We start from the raw sequence: 17,464 nt of genomic DNA, 5'->3' as shown, positions 1-17,464 counted from the left end.
GGTTAATGCTCACCTCACTTGTTACCCTATTAAGTTCCTTGAGGACAGAAGCCGTGTCAATTTTTGTTCCTTATATCTCCAGTGCCTCACCTAGCTCCTGGCACATAATGGGCATTCAAAAAATATTTGTTAAATTCAGGAAAGAATGAACACACAGATGAATGAATAGTGCACGACTGAAGCACCGTGACAAATCATTCCTATGGAATGCATCAGGTTAGATGCAACTTCTTTATGGTGTGACCTGCGGGGGCGCTTTATGGTCTGCACGCTAACACACCACTGATTAGAAGTCCCCATCCGGAAAATTCTACAGTCATCTATTTGGTGAGGGCTTTGGGACACTGAAGGTGGGGGGAAGAAACACAAAAGGTGAGCAAGCAGTTTTCAAAAGATGCTCTCAACTCCCTGGCCAGTCGGCCGCGTGTGTGTTTTCGTTTACAAAGTGTTTCCAATTACTGTGGCACTCTCGGTATCTGGATCCATCTCCAGTGAATTCCTCTGCAGCTCCTGCCAGACATATGGGATCAATCAGGGCTTCGGCGCTGGTGCGCTTGCTGCGGGAATGTTGACAGCCTGACAGACGCGGGGTTCTGGTGTCATGGAATCTCCGAGTCTTTGGCTTGATCCCGGGAGGAGAACGAGAAGGGGAGGAGGGAGATAGAGTCAGAGATACAGAAAGGAGACGGGAGCGGGGAGAGGAGGAGAGGGAGAGAAGGAGGGAAGCGGGAGATTTTTCTTGACTGCCCCCTTTCCTTCAAACATTTTATAGGCTTCAGAGAGAGCGAGGAGGAGGAGAGAGGGAGGAAAAAAAGAGAGGAGTAGAGAGCGCGCGCCGTTCCCTCCGGAGTCCCCGAGCTGCCGAGGAGTCTGGATTGTGTCTGTCCCCAGTGTCAGATGAAAGGGCGCTGAGGCTCGCGGCCGCCCCCGCTGCCCCGCGCCCTGCTCCGCGCACGCCCCTCTGTGAGCCGCGCCGCTGGGCGCCTCTTCCCGCCCCGGCCGCCGCCTGCACTCCGGGGCGGCCGCTCCGTCTCCAGCGCGATGTGGGCTCGCCTGGCCTTTTGTTGCTGGGGTCTGGCGCTCGTTTCGGGCTGGGCGACCTTTCAGCAGATGTCCCAGTCGCGCAATTTCAGCTTCCGCCTCTTCCCCGAGACCGCGCCCGGGGCCCCCGGGAGTCTCCCCGCGCCGCCGGCTCCTGGCGAGGAAGCAGCTGGGAGCAGAGTGGAGCGGCTGGGCCAGGCGTTCCGGAGACGCGTGCGGCGGCTGCGGGAACTCAGCGAGCGCCTGGAGCTCGTCTTCCTGGTGGACGATTCGTCCAGCGTGGGCGAAGTCAACTTCCGCAGCGAGCTCATGTTCGTCCGCAAGCTCCTGTCCGACTTCCCCGTGGTGCCCACGGCCACGCGCGTGGCCATAGTGACCTTCTCGTCCAAGAACTACGTGGTGCCGCGCGTCGATTACATCTCCACCCGCCGCGCGCGCCAGCACAAGTGCGCGCTGCTGCTCCAAGAGATTCCTGCCATCTCCTACCGGGGTGGCGGCACCTACACCAAGGGCGCTTTCCAGCAGGCCGCGGTAAGGCGCCCGCCCCTCCCGGCACCCGCCCTAGTCCCCGGGCCCTTCCCACCCACCACTGCCTGCCCGTCTCTAACCCCGGGTTCAGCCTTGGGCAGGGCATCACCTCCCCAACTCAACTGACCCCATCCACAAAACCAGAGTCATCGCTACCTGCCTATTATTGTTGTGGGGGCTCCATTGGGATAATGAACTTTAAAACGGTTAGAGATGTTAGGCTCCTTAAATGGTCCGCTTCGAGAACCCTGTTAGGAAGGGATCCTGGAGACGCTAATCACATTCACATTTGTAGGAGCAGATTGTCTCCAAGCTGAAACAGGTGAGTATGGTTTACAAAGTGTTCCTAAAGGCAGGACATGGAGTGATCTGAACGTAATCCCAATCCTTTTGAAAGTTATGTTATGCTTTCAATGTAAGATTCACGCCCTTCCTATTTTTGCTTCAAGTCCTTTATTAGATTTTTACCATCTGGAAGGGAAAGTCAGTTTGGGACGATGGACTTTTATAAAATGTGTCTGTTTTTCTGGTTACAAAGTAATCCATACTCATTGGGAACAAAAAAGAACATGTAGAAATATCTGATACATAATGGCAAGCCAGTGTTTGTAGAATGAATTAAACAAAAAGGAGGGAAAGGAAGAAAAAAAAACCCAAAAATTTCATCACTTTCAAAAACCACTGTTTACAAGTTGTTGAACATTTGCCCACTATGTACATCCATTCATACTTTTAAACAAATTGGTATTTTGCTGTTTTGTAGCCTACCTCTTTCATTTGTTATATCCTAATTCAAATGTTCTCCTTTAGCTGCATGCTATTCCATTGCATGCAAGTGCCATGATTTATTTTACCAATCACCTATTGTTGGACACTTAGGATTTTTCTTTACTAAGTTATTGTGAGCATAACTATTTGTGGACTCCTCTGCTTACCTCTTTAGGAAGAATTTCTACAAAAGTTCCTGAACTGAAGGTTATGAACCACTGTAACTTCTTGATACATAGTGTCCATTTCTCCCCTGGAGGGTTGTATAAATATATATTCTCATCAGCAGAGTATCTCAGCAATAAATTTGCCACATAGTCACATGTATAATATATGCTATTATTTTTAATATCTTTATCAATTTAAGAGGCGATAGAGGCATCATTTTAGCAAAAACACATTTTTGATTTTTGAAGGTGAACATTTTCCAGTACATCTACTGGACATTTGTATTTTTTCCCTTTAATAATTATCTCATAATTTTTGCCCATTTTGCCATTATAGTGCACATTGGCTTTTTTTTTCTTAATGATTTGCAAAAGCTCTTTATATAGTGAGGCCAGTAATTCTTTTGTGTATATGCTGCAAATTTTTTCCAGTTCACTGCCTTTTATTTTTGTTTCTAGAAATGTTATTAGATGAATGATCTACATTTTTATATACTCAGAAGCCATCTGTCCTTTTCCAATTTAATTGAATGTCATGTTTACCGTGTGCTAAATGCTTATGGGTATTTGATCTCCTTCTGGCTTTCTATTTCATCCCATTCTCTATCTCATTTGTAATCATTGCCAAAATGATTTAACTGTTGTAATTTTACAACATATTTAAATATCTGGTAGTGCGAATTCTCCCCTTTTTAAAAAAAAAAAAAAGATTTTTTTTTAAGAACGAGAGAAAGAAAGAAAAAGAATAAAAAAAAAAAAAGAAAAAGAATAAAGGAAAGGAAGAAAGAGGAAGAGGAAGAGGGAGAGAGAACAGGGGTGTTGCTTTATTGCCCGGGCTAGAAAGCAGTCTAAAACTGGGTATGCCTGTAATTGTGTTTAATAATAGAGACATAAAAAAAAAATGAGGGAAGAAAATAATTAACAAGCAGCCAACCAATATTTCATTTAAACCTGTAAATACGTGTGATGTAGTACTGATAAGAGTGTATATTTTGTGTATTAAAAGTGGAGAGTTCTATGAATGTTAATTAAGTCTACTTGTTCCAGATCTGAGTTCAAGTCCTGGATATCGATGTTAACATTCTGTCTCATTGATCTATCTAATATTGATGTTGAAGTCTCCCGCTATTATTGTGTGGGGGTCCAAGTCTCTTTGTAAGTCTTATATATCTGGGTATTTCTGTATTGGGTGCATATATGTTTAGGATCTTTAGCTCTTTTTATTACATTGATCCTTTTATCTTTATGTAATATCCTTCTTTGCTTCTTTTGATCTTTGTTGCTTTGAAATCTATTTTATCAGCAAAAATTGCAACTCCTGCTTTCTATTTATTTATTTTAGCTCTCCATTTGGTTGGTAAATTTTTCACCATCCCTTTGTTTTGATCCTTGCATGTGAGATGGATCTGGATGTAGCATACCAATGGGTCTTGGCTTTTTTTGCCTGTCTGTGTCTTTGGATTGGGGGATTTAGTCGATTTAAATTTAGAATTAATAACAATATATGTGTGTTTGATACTGTCATTTAATGTTAGCTGGATGTTTTGCCCATTAGTTGATGCAATTTCTTAATTATGTTGATGTTCTTTATTTTTTGGTATTTTTTTAGAAAGGCTGATACTGGTTGTTCCTTTCTATTTGTAGTGGTTCTTTCAGAAGCTCTTGTAATGCAGGCCTGGTGGTGATGAAATCTCTGAGTGCTTGCTTGTTCACAAAAGATTTTATTTTTCCTTCACTTATGAAGCTTAGTTTGGCTGGATGTGAAATTCTGGGTTGAAAGTTTTTTTCTTTAAGGATGTTGAATATTGGCCCCCACTCTCTTCTGGCTTGTAGGGTTTCTACTGAGAGATCTGCTGTGAGTCTGATGGGCTTCCCTTTATGGGTAACCTGACCTTTCTCTCTGGCTGCCCTCAGTATTTTCTCTTTCATTTCAACCCTGGTGAATCTGACAATTATGTGCCTTGAGGTTGGTCTTCTTGAGGAATATTTTTGTGGTGTTCTCTGTATTTCCTGGAGTTGAATATTGTCCTGCCTTGCTAGGTTGGGAAAGTTTTCCTGAATAATATCCTGAAGCGTATTTTCCAGCTTGGATTGATTCTCTTCGTCACATTCAGGTACACCTATCAAACGTAGATTAGGTCTTTTCACATAGTCCCATATTTCTTGGAGACTTTGCTCGTTCTTTTTTATCCTTTTTTCTCTAATCTTGTCTTTTTGTTTTATTTCATGAAGTTGGTCTTCGACCTCTGATATCTTTTCTTCTGCTTGATCAATTTGGCTGTTAAAACTTGTGCATAGTTCGCGAAGTTCTCGTGTTGTATTTTTCAGCTCCATTAATTCACTTATATTCCTCTCTAAATTGTGTGTTATTGTTAACATTTCTTCAAACCTTTTTTCAAAGTTCTTGGTTTCTTTGCATTGGGTTAGAACAAGTTCTTTTAATTCCCAGAAGTTTCTTATCATCCACTTTTTAAAGCCAGCTTCTGCTAATGGAACACAGTCTTTCTCCATCAGGCCTTGTTCTGTTTCTGATGAGGAACTGTGATCCCCTGTAGAGGGAGAGGCATTCTGATTTTGGGTATTCTCAGCCTTTTTAGGCTGGTTTCTTCCCTTCATTATAAATTTATCCATCTGTGGTCTTTATAATTACCGTCTTTATAGTTGGGTTTCTGAATGGACGTCCAACTTGTTGATTCCCGGCGCTAGAATCTGAGCAACCCACTGCGCCGGCCAAAACAGCGGCTTTAAGATTGATGGTGCTTTTCTGACTCTGCACCAAGAACCGCCGCTCCAAGGCAGCGGCAAAACCACCTCACCGGCCTCAAGAGTCACGCTGGCGACACGTGGGGCTCCTCCGCTGGGAATCTCCTGGTGTGAGCAACAAAAATTGATCTGAAAGTGTGGCGTCCTCTCGTTCTCTGCTCTTTCAGTGGGAGCTGCAATCCCGAGCTGCTAGTGATCAGCCATCTTGGATCTCTCTCCCTATTAAATATTAAATAAGTAGGTAAGAACTAGAAAAAGATTCTTTTTCTAGTTCTTACCTACTTATTTAATATTAATTTGAAATTCATTTTTACATATTACCAATAAAATCAGTAAGGATTTAGATTTCAATATAGAAAATATTGAATTAACTTGGGGATTATTTATATTTTTATTAGTAATAATTATTCTAATTCAAAAGTGTAAGACCTTATTATATTTGCTTAAAGTCTTAGAATAGCTTTCACATTTCCCAAATCAAAGAAATAGTTTTCTATTTAACAGTTTAATACATCTGCAATTTACTTTTGTGCATTGTATGACAAAGATGCCTAATTTTATTTTTTAAACAAATAATTAAGCAGTTGTCCCAGCACTATGTGGTTCATATAATTTGCTTAATAGCATTTATGCATATTTTTTATACATATACATTTATACATAATCTTTAGTAAAGTTCTAGATTTTTAGAAATTAAGTCCTGTATATATTTTTCCAATTTAGATCTAAATATATTTTGTTCAATGTTACTGTTATGAATAGCATCTTTTAAAATTAAATTTCAAACAACTTTTCTTGAAATATTGATTTAATTTTATTTTTTTGAGACAGAGTCTTGCTCTGTCACCCAGGCTGGAGTGCAGTTGGGTGATCTTGGCTCACTGCAACCTCTACCTCCTGGGTTCAAGTGATTATCCTGCCTCAGCCTCCTGAGTAGTTGTGACTACAGGCACGTGCCACCATACCTGGCTAAGTTTTGTATTTTTAGTAGAGACAGAGTTTACCATATTGGTCAGGCTGGTCTCAATCTCCTGACCTCGTGATCTGCCCACTTAAGCCTCCCAAAATGCTGGGATTATGGGTATGAGCCACTGCGCCTGACCCAGACACATTGCTTTTTAAAAAATATGCCTTCTATATTTGGATTCTTGTTGGAGTCTCTTCGGTTCATTTTTTTTCTCTTTTTACATACATTTTATTTTACTAATAATAAATGTTTATTGTAGAAAATAAAGTAATTAGGAAAACTATTTCCTGGAAATACATTGTCATAATTTGGTATATAGCTTCCTTGACTTTATTCAGTTGTCTAGGTAACAGACATGTTTTCAGACATAAATTATGCAAAAATTATATTTACCCAGTAAAAGCATTCAATTGTATATCATCTTGTAATTTGACTTTGCATTTCCACCATATAGTTCAGCCTTCTTTCCAAAATATGGGACGTATTTCTATTCTATCATTATTTTTCATGGTCACACAGTTTTCCACTGTAGAATGTGTGTGTGTGTGTGTGTGTGTGTGTGTGTGTGTGTGTGTGTGTCTACCTATTATTATATATTTGGCTGTTATAAACATTGTATAGCTAAATATTTGCCCATATCTTTAACCATTTCCTTAATGCAAATTCTTGATGTGCCATTATTGCATCAAATAATAAGCGTGTTTTTAAAGGCATTTAATACATGTGTCTAGTTGCTTTGCAGAAAATGGTGCCAGCCTGCCCTCCACATGCAGTGCCAGTGTCAGCACTTGGGTACACACCAGCCAGTGCAGGCTAATATCATTTGAAGATTCCCCCCTGAACTTCTTAAGTGAGAAATGGAGTCCCATTTTAAATTGCATTTCCCTATTAGCGAGGCTGAATATTTAAAAAATGTATTATTGTCCATATATAGCTCTTCTGTAAGATATTTGAGGATTATTATCCAGCTTTTAACTGGGGGTGGTTCTCTCTGTTATTGATTTGCAAACGCTCTTTAAATCTTAATAGTATTAACACTCAGCTGTGGGTAACCCAAGTATGTGGCAAATATTTTTGCCTTAGCTGTTTTGTTTAGGGTGATGGCAACAAATGTTTTATTAATGTATTGAATCTATTTTTCTTTTCATCTGTGCTGTTTTCATTGCTTATGAGGATTTAAAGGCTTGTTTCTTTAAGAGATGAAAAAGCTACTTTAAAAATACTCTCTGTGTGTTGAAGCAGTCACACCAGGCAGGGTATAGTTTTACAGTGCTAGCTCCCTGTTGCACCTGGTCTCCACTCTAAGTACTCATGAGGTCTTGATGGCTAGCCTTATTCCTAATGCCATAGTCTATTCCATCAAGGAAGAACCCCGCTGCATCAGGGAAAAACCTGCCATGTACCAGCTCCTCTGTTTGTTTTGGCCAGACTTGCCCAGAGCCTCTGAGAATGTTGATCCAAAACAGTGAAATGGGTAATGAGTCGAATACACAGTGCTCCCCTCAAGAGCTACTCTGTCTTCAGCTTTCCCCTTCCAAGTACTACATCCTGTCTTGGAAAGTGGAATTGCCAACGAGGTTCCCAGTGCTACTCTTCGGCCTCAATCCATTTGTAATCTAACAAACAGGATTTCTCAAAAGTTTATATTAGCTGATCTTCCCTTTGACTTTATTTTTATTTATTTATTTTTCCTCATTTTGGTTGGGCTAGCTATGAGAAGATACAAAAGAAGGTCTGCTGGACTCAGTGTCTGTCTAACCTGGAAGCCTACAGGTCTTCATTGTAACTTTTCCAAGCTTTGGATGAGCATTCTTAGATATAATTAAAACATAAGATTTAGAGAAAATTGGTAGGAGACAATCAGCGTTTGGAAATGGTGTTGATTGAGGCTTGAATTTTTGCATAGGGATCAGGCAGAAGTATTTGGCTGCAGAGTTAGTTTGAAAATGGTAAACTATCTTGTATGGGTTTTGACATGAAACTTTGTACATTTCATCATGGAAATGAGATCATTCATCCGATTCCCATGTGTGTGTGCAGAATGGTACTATTACAACTTACTGCGACCTAGCCTTTGTGTGAAACTGAAAATCACAGGAACATTTTTGAGGTTATTAATTACTCCCTGGAAAAATTAGTTTATCAAATCTTTTGTGTGGGAAACTGAATGCTCACACAACTGTGCACAGAAACAATCACAGGCAAAAATTAGTTTATCAAATCTTTTGTGTGGGAAACTGAATGCTCACACAACTGTGCACAGAAACAATCACAGGCAAACAACACATAAACATGTATAGTACATAGCCATACCTTGCAAGCACACAGTTAGTTACCTCTCAGTCAGACATCTTATTCCTCTTACATAAAAACCCGAGATGTAGAATTTTCTTTAACAACATGAAATTTGTTGTTATTTTTCAGCAGATGGGATTGACTAAAAAAAAAGGTAACAGAGTTGCTTCACTTTTTAAATGATTATTATTTGGCGTCAGAATTAGACAACTCAAAGTCTAGTACATGAATGGGTACTCACCATTATCCCACTTGATTTGAATGAATAAAATACAGGATAGACATTTTCTCTTCAGACACCACCCCCTAGCACTCTTCAAAGAGCGCAAGGACTAAAGCAGTGAATTCTGTCATTAGTACAAAATCAGTAGCCTGGGGGAAAGTTTAGCACCTTGAACTTAATTACATGAACTCCTTTTACAGAATTAATAAAAAGCTCTTCAGCTGTTTGTTGCAGGGGAGTAATTATCTCATAATGATCTTTCTGCTTGGTTTTTCTTCCTGCCGTGTATTTATAAGCTACCTTTCCTAAAGTTACTATGTTTGGATTGGCCCCACTGTAAATACCAGGCTCTTATTAATCCTACATATTTCACATCAAAATAAAACCAGAGCCCTTCATTTCTACTTTGCTTTTGCTAAATATCCGTTAAACAAACATAACATGAAGCTTCCTTTGAAAAGAAAAAGACTGCTTTCCTCATTGTTCCAGAATTCCAGAAATACGATTCTCTGGTGGGGAATGCTCTGTCTCACCAAGCTTCAGATGGTTAGAGAATTGGGACTAAATGGGCGGAAGTACTTCCTGGCTTCAGGGAAAGATTATCATCCATGATGTGTTCACACTTGTAGCATTCACACCTTTACCTGGAGAGTAATCTTCTCTCCCAGGCTTATGGGAAGAAGGTGTCTGCTTTTATGTTTTCTAATAAACCCTGAAGATCTGTGAGATGCCACTAGGGTTCATACAATAGTCTGATAATAGCCTTTGTATGTTTTGCAGTGGTCTCTTCTGATGGCCCCAGTGCCAAAGTAATAAGGAAAGTTTGGGTTATCCTTTCCTATAGGAAGGGGTGGGGGCATTCATGTAATCTGCAGTGGACTCAGCTATTCCACACTCAGAAGATAGGTTTAACATCAAGACTCACTCACTGTTACAGAAGCTAAGTTCTTTATGCTGAAAAGATATATTTCCAAATGTACGTCTGGAAATGTTCTCTCCTTTGCACTTCTTAACCTTTTAAACAATTCTGAAATTGTCCCTGGTACTATATAGGAATCTCTTTTTCAATCTTATCAGAAGTATGAATGGAATGGAAAGGAAGGGAATGAATGAATAATGAATAAATAAATCCTTAATACCTGCAACAATTCCAGACCTCAGGTATATTTCTTTCTCAGGCAAAAAAGAAAAAAAAATAGTACTCAAATTCATTTTTTTTTTTTGAGAGAAAGAGAAAGAGAGGGTCTCCCTCTGTCACCCAGGCTGTAGTACAGTGGTGCCATCTTGTCTTCACACCCGGCTACATTTTATATTTTTAGTAGAGATGAGGTTTTGCCATGTTGGCCAAGCTGGTCTTGAACTCCTGGGCTCAAGTGATCTGCCCACCTCAACCTCCCAAAATGCTGGGATTACAGGTGTAAGTCACTGTTCCTGGCCTAAACTTTTTAGTTTGAAGAGAGATTGAATAATGCTTAAATGTTGAATTCAAATTTCTTTTTAATCTAGTGTTACATGTAGTTTATTTATTAATTTTGTTATTTCCTGCATATAGGATGCTGGTATATAATAAGAATGTGTGCCTACTGCTACAGTTAAAGGCATTCATTATTATTGGCTGCCAGTATTATGTTCTGTTTGGTTGAAATACATCATGAAAATGCTTGGTTAAAGACTATGAATGCCTAGACACATGGAGAGAGCCAACTGCTTTGTCCTCCCTCATAGCTGTAGCCAAAGCGTAGGAAAATTCTCCACCAATGACCTAATGATACAGATGTGCACCGAGGGGATTTGTCTTAACAATGACCATAATTAAACACAAACCACATAGCTAAGTAAATGCCAAAGACAGTCTATCCAGTCTTCTGATTTATCATCTGGTCTTTTTGTCCCCCCTGTTTCCCTATGTCTTACCTTTGTGAGGTAGGTATCCAAAACTAGGGAGAAGTAGGGGATGCCATTTCCAGGGCTGCTAAACTGTTACACAAGATATAAAGCCAAACAGTGTAACCCAGAAAATGTAAACCATGGCCGTAAGGTCATATTCAATCCAAGGGTGTATTTTACTTGGCATATGTGTGTGCATGTGTATGTATGTGTATAATTTAATCACATGTTTTAAAATCAGGAGATAGCATGTTTTCAAAGTCTGACTTTTGGGCTGACTCTTGGCAATTTTAGCAATTCTGGGTGTGTACTCTTTCAGCTCATTGAAGTCCCCACTTGGCATTTGGAATTCCATTTTCTGGTCCTTGATTGCTATTCCATGGTCTGACATGGAACAATCATTGGTAGAGGCTGAGATGGTATAAACTCTCTAGATGGTATAAACTAGAATAAATGAAGTGGCTAGGAGTAGCTTAGCTGGATATAATAAAAAACCTGAGGTACCAGTAGCTTAAACATGATGGACATTTATTTCTTTCTCAAATTGTCTTGAGTAGAAAATTCAGAGGAAAAATGACAGGTCTGAAATATCTTCAGGGATCCAGTTCTTTACTCTCAGCTCTGCTCCATCAACTTCAGGTCGCCTTGTCGTCTCAGATGGCTGCTGGAGCTCCTACCATCAGGGGCTTATTCCAGATGCCGAGAAGGAGAAAAGGACAGAGACAGTCATACGCTTAAGGGGACTCTGTGGCAGTCCATGCAGTACTTCCACAGAGATCTCATTGGGGAACACTTGGTTTCATGCTCACCCTTAGTTTTATGGAGATTTATTGCTGAAGAAGAAAGAAAATGTGGATGCTAAGCAGGTAAAGAGCCATCCTGGCCGTGCGCTGTGGCTCACACCTATGATCCCAGCACTTTGGGAGGCCGAGGTGGACAGATCACCTGAGGTCCGGAGTTTCAGACTAGTCTGGCCAACGTGGTGAAACCTGGTCACTACTAAAAATACAAAAATTAGCTGGACATGGTGGTGGGCACCTGTAATCCCAGCTACTAAGGAGACTAAGGCAGGATAATCACCTGAACCCAGGAGGCAGAGGTTGCAGTGAACCAAGATTGCACCACTGCACTCCAGCCTGGGTGACAGAGTGAGACTCTGTTTAAAAAAATAAAAATAAAAAATCTTTGCCATACTAGTCAGGAATAGTGTATGTCTAACCAGGGAGATGGGAGATGATGAGAAATCCCATTCCATTTCTTCCTCAAATGCCACTGGCCTGGCCAGGATCAAAATAGAAGAGTCTAGCCTTGACTAACTGAAAATACCTTAGCCCTTGGGGCAGATGGTGCTTCTTTTAGTAAAAACTATCAAAGTTCCTAAACAACTCATTTAAATATTGGTGTGGCTGGGGTTGGTGGCTCATGTCTGTAATCCCAGCATTTTGGGAAGCCAAGGCAGACAGATCACCTGAGATCAAGAGTTCAAGACCAGCCTGGCCAACATGATAAAACCCCCGTCTGTACTAAAACTACAAAAATTAGCCAAGCATGGTGGTGCACATCTGTAAACCCAGCTATTTGGGAGGCAGAGGCAGGAGAATCACTTGAACCCTGGAGGCAGAGGTTGCAGTGAGCTGAGATCATGTCACTGTATTCCAGCCTGGGTGACAGAGCGAGACTCTCAAACAATACACACACACACACACACGCACGCACGCACGCACGCACGCACGCACGCACGCAACAGAAACTTCTTACCTTAGTTTCCCAGAAGCCAGAAGCTTCTAAATAATGATATTCACTCACAAATAAAAGATGATACTGATAGAGACAGGGAAAATTGTATGCTGCAAAATAAAATTAATACTTTAGTGTTAATTTGATAAATACAAGTAAAAATTTCTCAGGAAGACATGGTTCTTCTTCAGCTTTTCTCTAGTAAGCTGCCAGGTGAAGACATGTCTACATTAAAAGGAATTTCCTGTTATGTGTTGTCTCTGCATTTCCCATAGATTTTAAAGGCTGTTCTCTAAATCTCTCCAGACCATTTGAAGACTGGATTTCCGGCAGAGAGTCAGAGTCTACTTCCATATAGTAACCTGCTCTAGTTTAGAGGCCAGCTGTGGATAGGAAAAACTCTGTGAGAATTGTTGTATGGCCCATGTGTTGTTACAATGCTTCACTTGACAGGAATGACAGCAGACAGAAAATGCAATATATGAAACATCAGTAGATGCATTTTCTTATCATTATGCAAGATTTTTAAAGTATTCTCTTTATGCAAGATTTTTAAAGTCTTTGTCATGGGGTCACTCAAGAAGTTGATAGTTTATTTCTGTAAAAGGTGAAGCAGTAAAGATTTTTCAAATTCAGAGCTTATAGTTATTTCATAGCTGCACTAAATGTGAAAGCTGTAAGCTTCAAAGGTAGATTCTAATTACTACATCTATTGAAATAGCGATAGCTACCTTGTTTTATATGTGAATAAATGTAATTTAAAAGTAATTTAGGAAAAATTTAATTCCTACAAGATAGAGAAAAAATTTTAAGGGACATTCTTAGCAGGACTTACTACATAATTGAGTCATTTAGTAAGAAAAAGTAACAACACCAAGTTAAATATTTTTCTAGTTGTAAGCTACTGCCAGAGTATATAAAATATATTTTGAGGACATGAGTTTGATGAACTATTTTCTTAATTCCTGCTAAAACACTCCCAATAGCCTCGATTTTTAAGTTGCCCATCCTGCAGCACCAGCAGATAGGATGTACCAGTTGCTAATGCAAAATATGTTTGTATGTTTTCTAATTTCATTTTATTTTTAATTTTATTTATTTTTTTGAGACAGGGCCTCCCTCTGTCTCCCAGGCTGGAGTGCAGTGACATGATCATGGTTCACTGCAGCCTTAGCTTCCTGTGATACCACCTCAGCTTCCCAAGTAGCTGGGACTATAGGTTCACACCATTATACCTGGCTAATTTTTGTATTTTTTGTAGTGACAGGGTTCTGCCATGTTGCCTAGGCTGGTCTTGAACTCCTAGGCTCAAGCGATCCCCCCACCTCGGCCTCCCAAAGTGCTGGGATTATAGACATGAGCCACCACTCCTGTCCTGTCTTTCTAATTTCAAAGATGATGTTTAAAATGTATATTTGTATATATATATGGTTAAAATACCAATAATACCAATACTTCTAATTTTATTAGATATAAACTCTTAAATTTTCCCTGGTTCAACTCATACATTTGTGCATTTGTAATCATCCTCATTTTCTTACATTTAGCAGAGTAAGGGTCTCTTCCCTCAGCAAAGTAGACCATTTACCAAGCATTTCCCCTTCTTTCATGTGCCTTTGAGATCTTCCTCTTTATGGGCGTTTTTCTCTGAACATTGAGCTTTTACAATATGTCTACATATTTAAAAATTGGCATCATATTTCCAGAGCAATATGGTAAGTTATCAATATGTTCACAATAAAAGTATAAATCCTAAAACTATTTACCAATCAAGGAATTTCTCATAAGAAAATAATCTGAGATAAAGTTCCCTATAAAAGAATGCTCATCACGTACTCTGTGTGTGTTTACCATGAGTATATAAAACTCTCTATATAATGTAAGTTCAATGTCATAAACTATGTGCACTCTTAGAACTTGAGCAGGAACCTTGATTTGCTCCCTGTGCCTAGAAGTGAGCTGGAGACACATCTGACATCTGCATCTAACTTTTGCGAGAAGCACAACCTAAGATAAGGATTCCACTGTACGTAGCTTATTTGGGAGTTGGTCCTAGTAAACATTGAGGGGAGAGTAGGGAACTGAGACAAGGAAAGGAAGCCAACCAACAGCAACATAAAACTGTAGTTGGTTCTTAATTCCATGAGGGAGCACTGGGAGCCAGTGTGGACTTCAGGCCTTAGAATTATCACAACTTAAGGGGGATAGATCTCAGGTATTTGGCGACTACCTGATTCTCTGTCACTTTTCTGTCCCCTGCAATTAGGCAGAGTTGTCACCAGGCACTTAACAAAGCCCTCAGGCAGAGATGCAGATGCTGGTGTGGGAAGTCTGGGTGGGCCATCAGCAGCGTCTGCTGTGGCAGTTCAAAAGGGAGGCTAAGAGGACCAGCCTGCACTATCAATATTTGGCAAAGCAAGGGTATATGACATTTCCAGGGGGAAGAACTACAGATAATAGCTCAACTGGAATCACTTTATTGCCCACTAAGCAGACAGCTCCAGCAATAAGAAATTACTGGGTGCAGTGCTGGAAGTGGGATCTGAGGAAACGTGGAGCATTCTTCAAAGAACTCACATGTGGGCCAGTATTTGAGAGTCCACAAACACAGAAAGCACCAATGCCTTTTTCTTTATTTTCTTTTACTTTTCACTTTTTCTCTTTCAATATTCCCTCTTTCTCCTATGGTTTCATGGCATGAGGCCGAGTATCAAAATTTAGTAGGCAAAGATGGCTGAAGTCACAGCAGTATGGTTCTTGTGGGAATTTTGCAGAGTAATCTGTATTCACCAATTTGATGTTTTCCCAAAATGTGGGGAAATACTGTAGGGATATAGTAGATAAGGAAATTACAGAGATGTGTATACGTGGTATTTGTTATCTTCCCTCTGCTTGTTTAGGGCAAAGATCACATCTTTTTGACTTTATACCTCCACGAAGACCCAGAAAAGGATATTCATTAAAACTTTAGAGTTCTTGAAAAGACCTATCTTTAGTACATTTCATTTTAGTATACCAAGCATTATATTGTGTTTTCCTGAATTTGTTTCTGTTGCAAATAACTGAAACAAAATAGTTCTTACATCTCCTCAAAAGGCTATTCAGTGGATGCTTAACTTTTGAGACGATAGGATAATTTTAGCAAATTCATCCTTCAGATCACTTTCCTGAGAGAATTTAGAAGGATCTCAGACAGATGTGGACTCTAACTCTTTTTCCCCAAAATGTGATCAAGGAGGTAAACCTTACGGCACCTCTGGAGAGAGAAGCTCATCCAGTGAGTTCAGAGGAAATCTGCAGGATTTGGACTTTTCAATTCATATCCCCTCTCCAGGTCACTGTCACAACTGCCCTTCAACCGCTCCTGTAATATTCTCCTCAATATTGCACAGATTCGAATAGTTATTTTTCTGCTGTTCTACCAAGAGCATTACCACCTACTTTTTGACTCAGGTGGAGTTGTGTGGTTATTGGTTGTAGAGTCACAATTTTTCCTAATCCCGTGTCCTCCCAGTAATAAGCATGATTACTAGTTTTCATTCACTGTTCTGTGTGAAATGTTGGTTGCATTGTAGTTGGTTTATCTCCTTGACAGACGTGATCTAGCAACATGTTGAAAGTTCCTTGGATGAATCATGGTATATGGTAATGAATGATTACTACTTGTCAGGCACCACTTTAAGAACTTTCCCTGTCTGAATTTGTTAAATCCTCACAATAGCAAGCCTTCTTACTTAGGTTGTTATTATTTATTATTATTATTATTAATATTATTGAGACAGCGTTTTGCTCTGTCGCCCAGGCTGGCATACAGTGGCATGATCATGGCTAACTGGAGCCTCAACTTCCCAGGTTCAGGTGATTCTCCCACATCAGCCTCTGGAATAGCTGGGGCTACAGGTTGAGCCACCACACCTGGGTAATTTTTTGTGTGTTTTTTGTAGAGATGTGGTTTTGCCATGTGGCCCAGGCTGGTGTCAAACTCCTGGACTCAAGCAATCTACGTGCCTCAGCCTCCCAAAGTCCTAGGATTACAAGTGTCGGCCACTGCACCTGGCTAGTTAGGTTATAATCATTACTTGTAAAATACAGATGAAGAAACTGAACCATAGAGAATGTAAGTAAGTCAACTGGGTTATACTACTGGTTAAGTTGAGGAACTAGGATTCAAGTCCAGGCAGTCTGGGCCAAAGTCTAAATTCTTAACCACCATGCAAAACTACCTCTGTGTCATGTTGTCGGAAGACCTAGTAGATGCAAGACACACTGCATGTTCACCAGTGAAGTTCATTGCAAAGTCAGGAGGCAGAGAGGGCAGCTGTGAAAGGGACTTGGGCATGTCCATAACCAAGCAGAAGGCAGGCTGGAGCAGATACAGAAGTAAGAGAAGGGGATGTTTGGAGATTGTCATTTGAATGGGCAATGTCTAAGTTGCCTGATAATCCCAGCTGACCACCCTTATCTCATACCCACTTCACCCTCTCTCAGATGCCATTCTTACATGATATAAATATATCAGCTGGCATCTCCCACCTCATGTACTTTAACAGATATTTCTACCAGTCCTTGCAGAGACTAATCCTCTGAGGCAATAGGAGATCATATCTTTTAGCTGCAAGATCTCTGCCTCTGTCCTTTTCATTTATCTAGCTTTCTGAAGTTTTAGGTTCTTTTCATACAAGGTCAGCACTCCACTGCACACCCTTTATTGAAATAAAATGTGACCCAAGCAAAAATCAAATTTTCTTTTAGTCCTAAGTGCCCATAAGTATTATTCTCAATCATTCAGCCTACACTTAAGTTTGTAAATTTATATGCCAAACCTCAGTACAAGACGTGGTCTTCCAGTTAAATTCAATTTATCCTAATCTGAGATACTGAGTGTTCCCCTGTATCACAACATTCCTCTTTTTTTCCTACAGAATCCCATTTCACAAAAGAAAAGAAAAAACTGCTTTTGAATATTTTATTACTTTCTTCAGGTGAAAAACAAAACCCTCAAAACCTTGCTGTAGCAATTAGCTCCATGATCATCAATGCTCACTAAGATCTTTCTTCAAGTGTGTAGGTAATAAACTAGGTTCATTT

General features: G+C 40.1%; 1 protein-coding gene across 2 annotated transcripts in view; it reads left to right on the top strand.

Moving 5' to 3' along the window:
* Nucleotides 1–285: 285 nt before the first annotated feature.
* SVEP1 (sushi, von Willebrand factor type A, EGF and pentraxin domain containing 1) overlaps nt 286–17,464 on the top strand; it is a 219,641-nt gene continuing 202,462 nt past the window's right edge. Inside the window, exon 1 of one of the 2 annotated variants that reach the window (XM_032240324.1) lies at nt 286–1,572. In XM_032240324.1, coding sequence (XP_032096215.1) covers nt 1,042–1,572 — 531 coding nt within the window. In that variant the 5' untranslated portion in view covers nt 286–1,041. Of the gene's footprint in view, nt 1,573–1,612; nt 1,892–17,464 lie in introns of those variants that run through there. The other variant, XM_032240325.1, reaches the window with a different exon arrangement.

Source organism: Sapajus apella, unplaced genomic scaffold (assembly GCF_009761245.1).
Source record: "Sapajus apella isolate SASKATOON/1434 unplaced genomic scaffold, GSC_monkey_1.0 scaffold46, whole genome shotgun sequence".
Lineage (NCBI taxonomy): Eukaryota > Metazoa > Chordata > Mammalia > Primates > Cebidae > Sapajus > Sapajus apella.
Note: the sequence above shows the minus strand (reverse complement) of the source record. Positions and strands in the feature narration are given on the sequence as shown.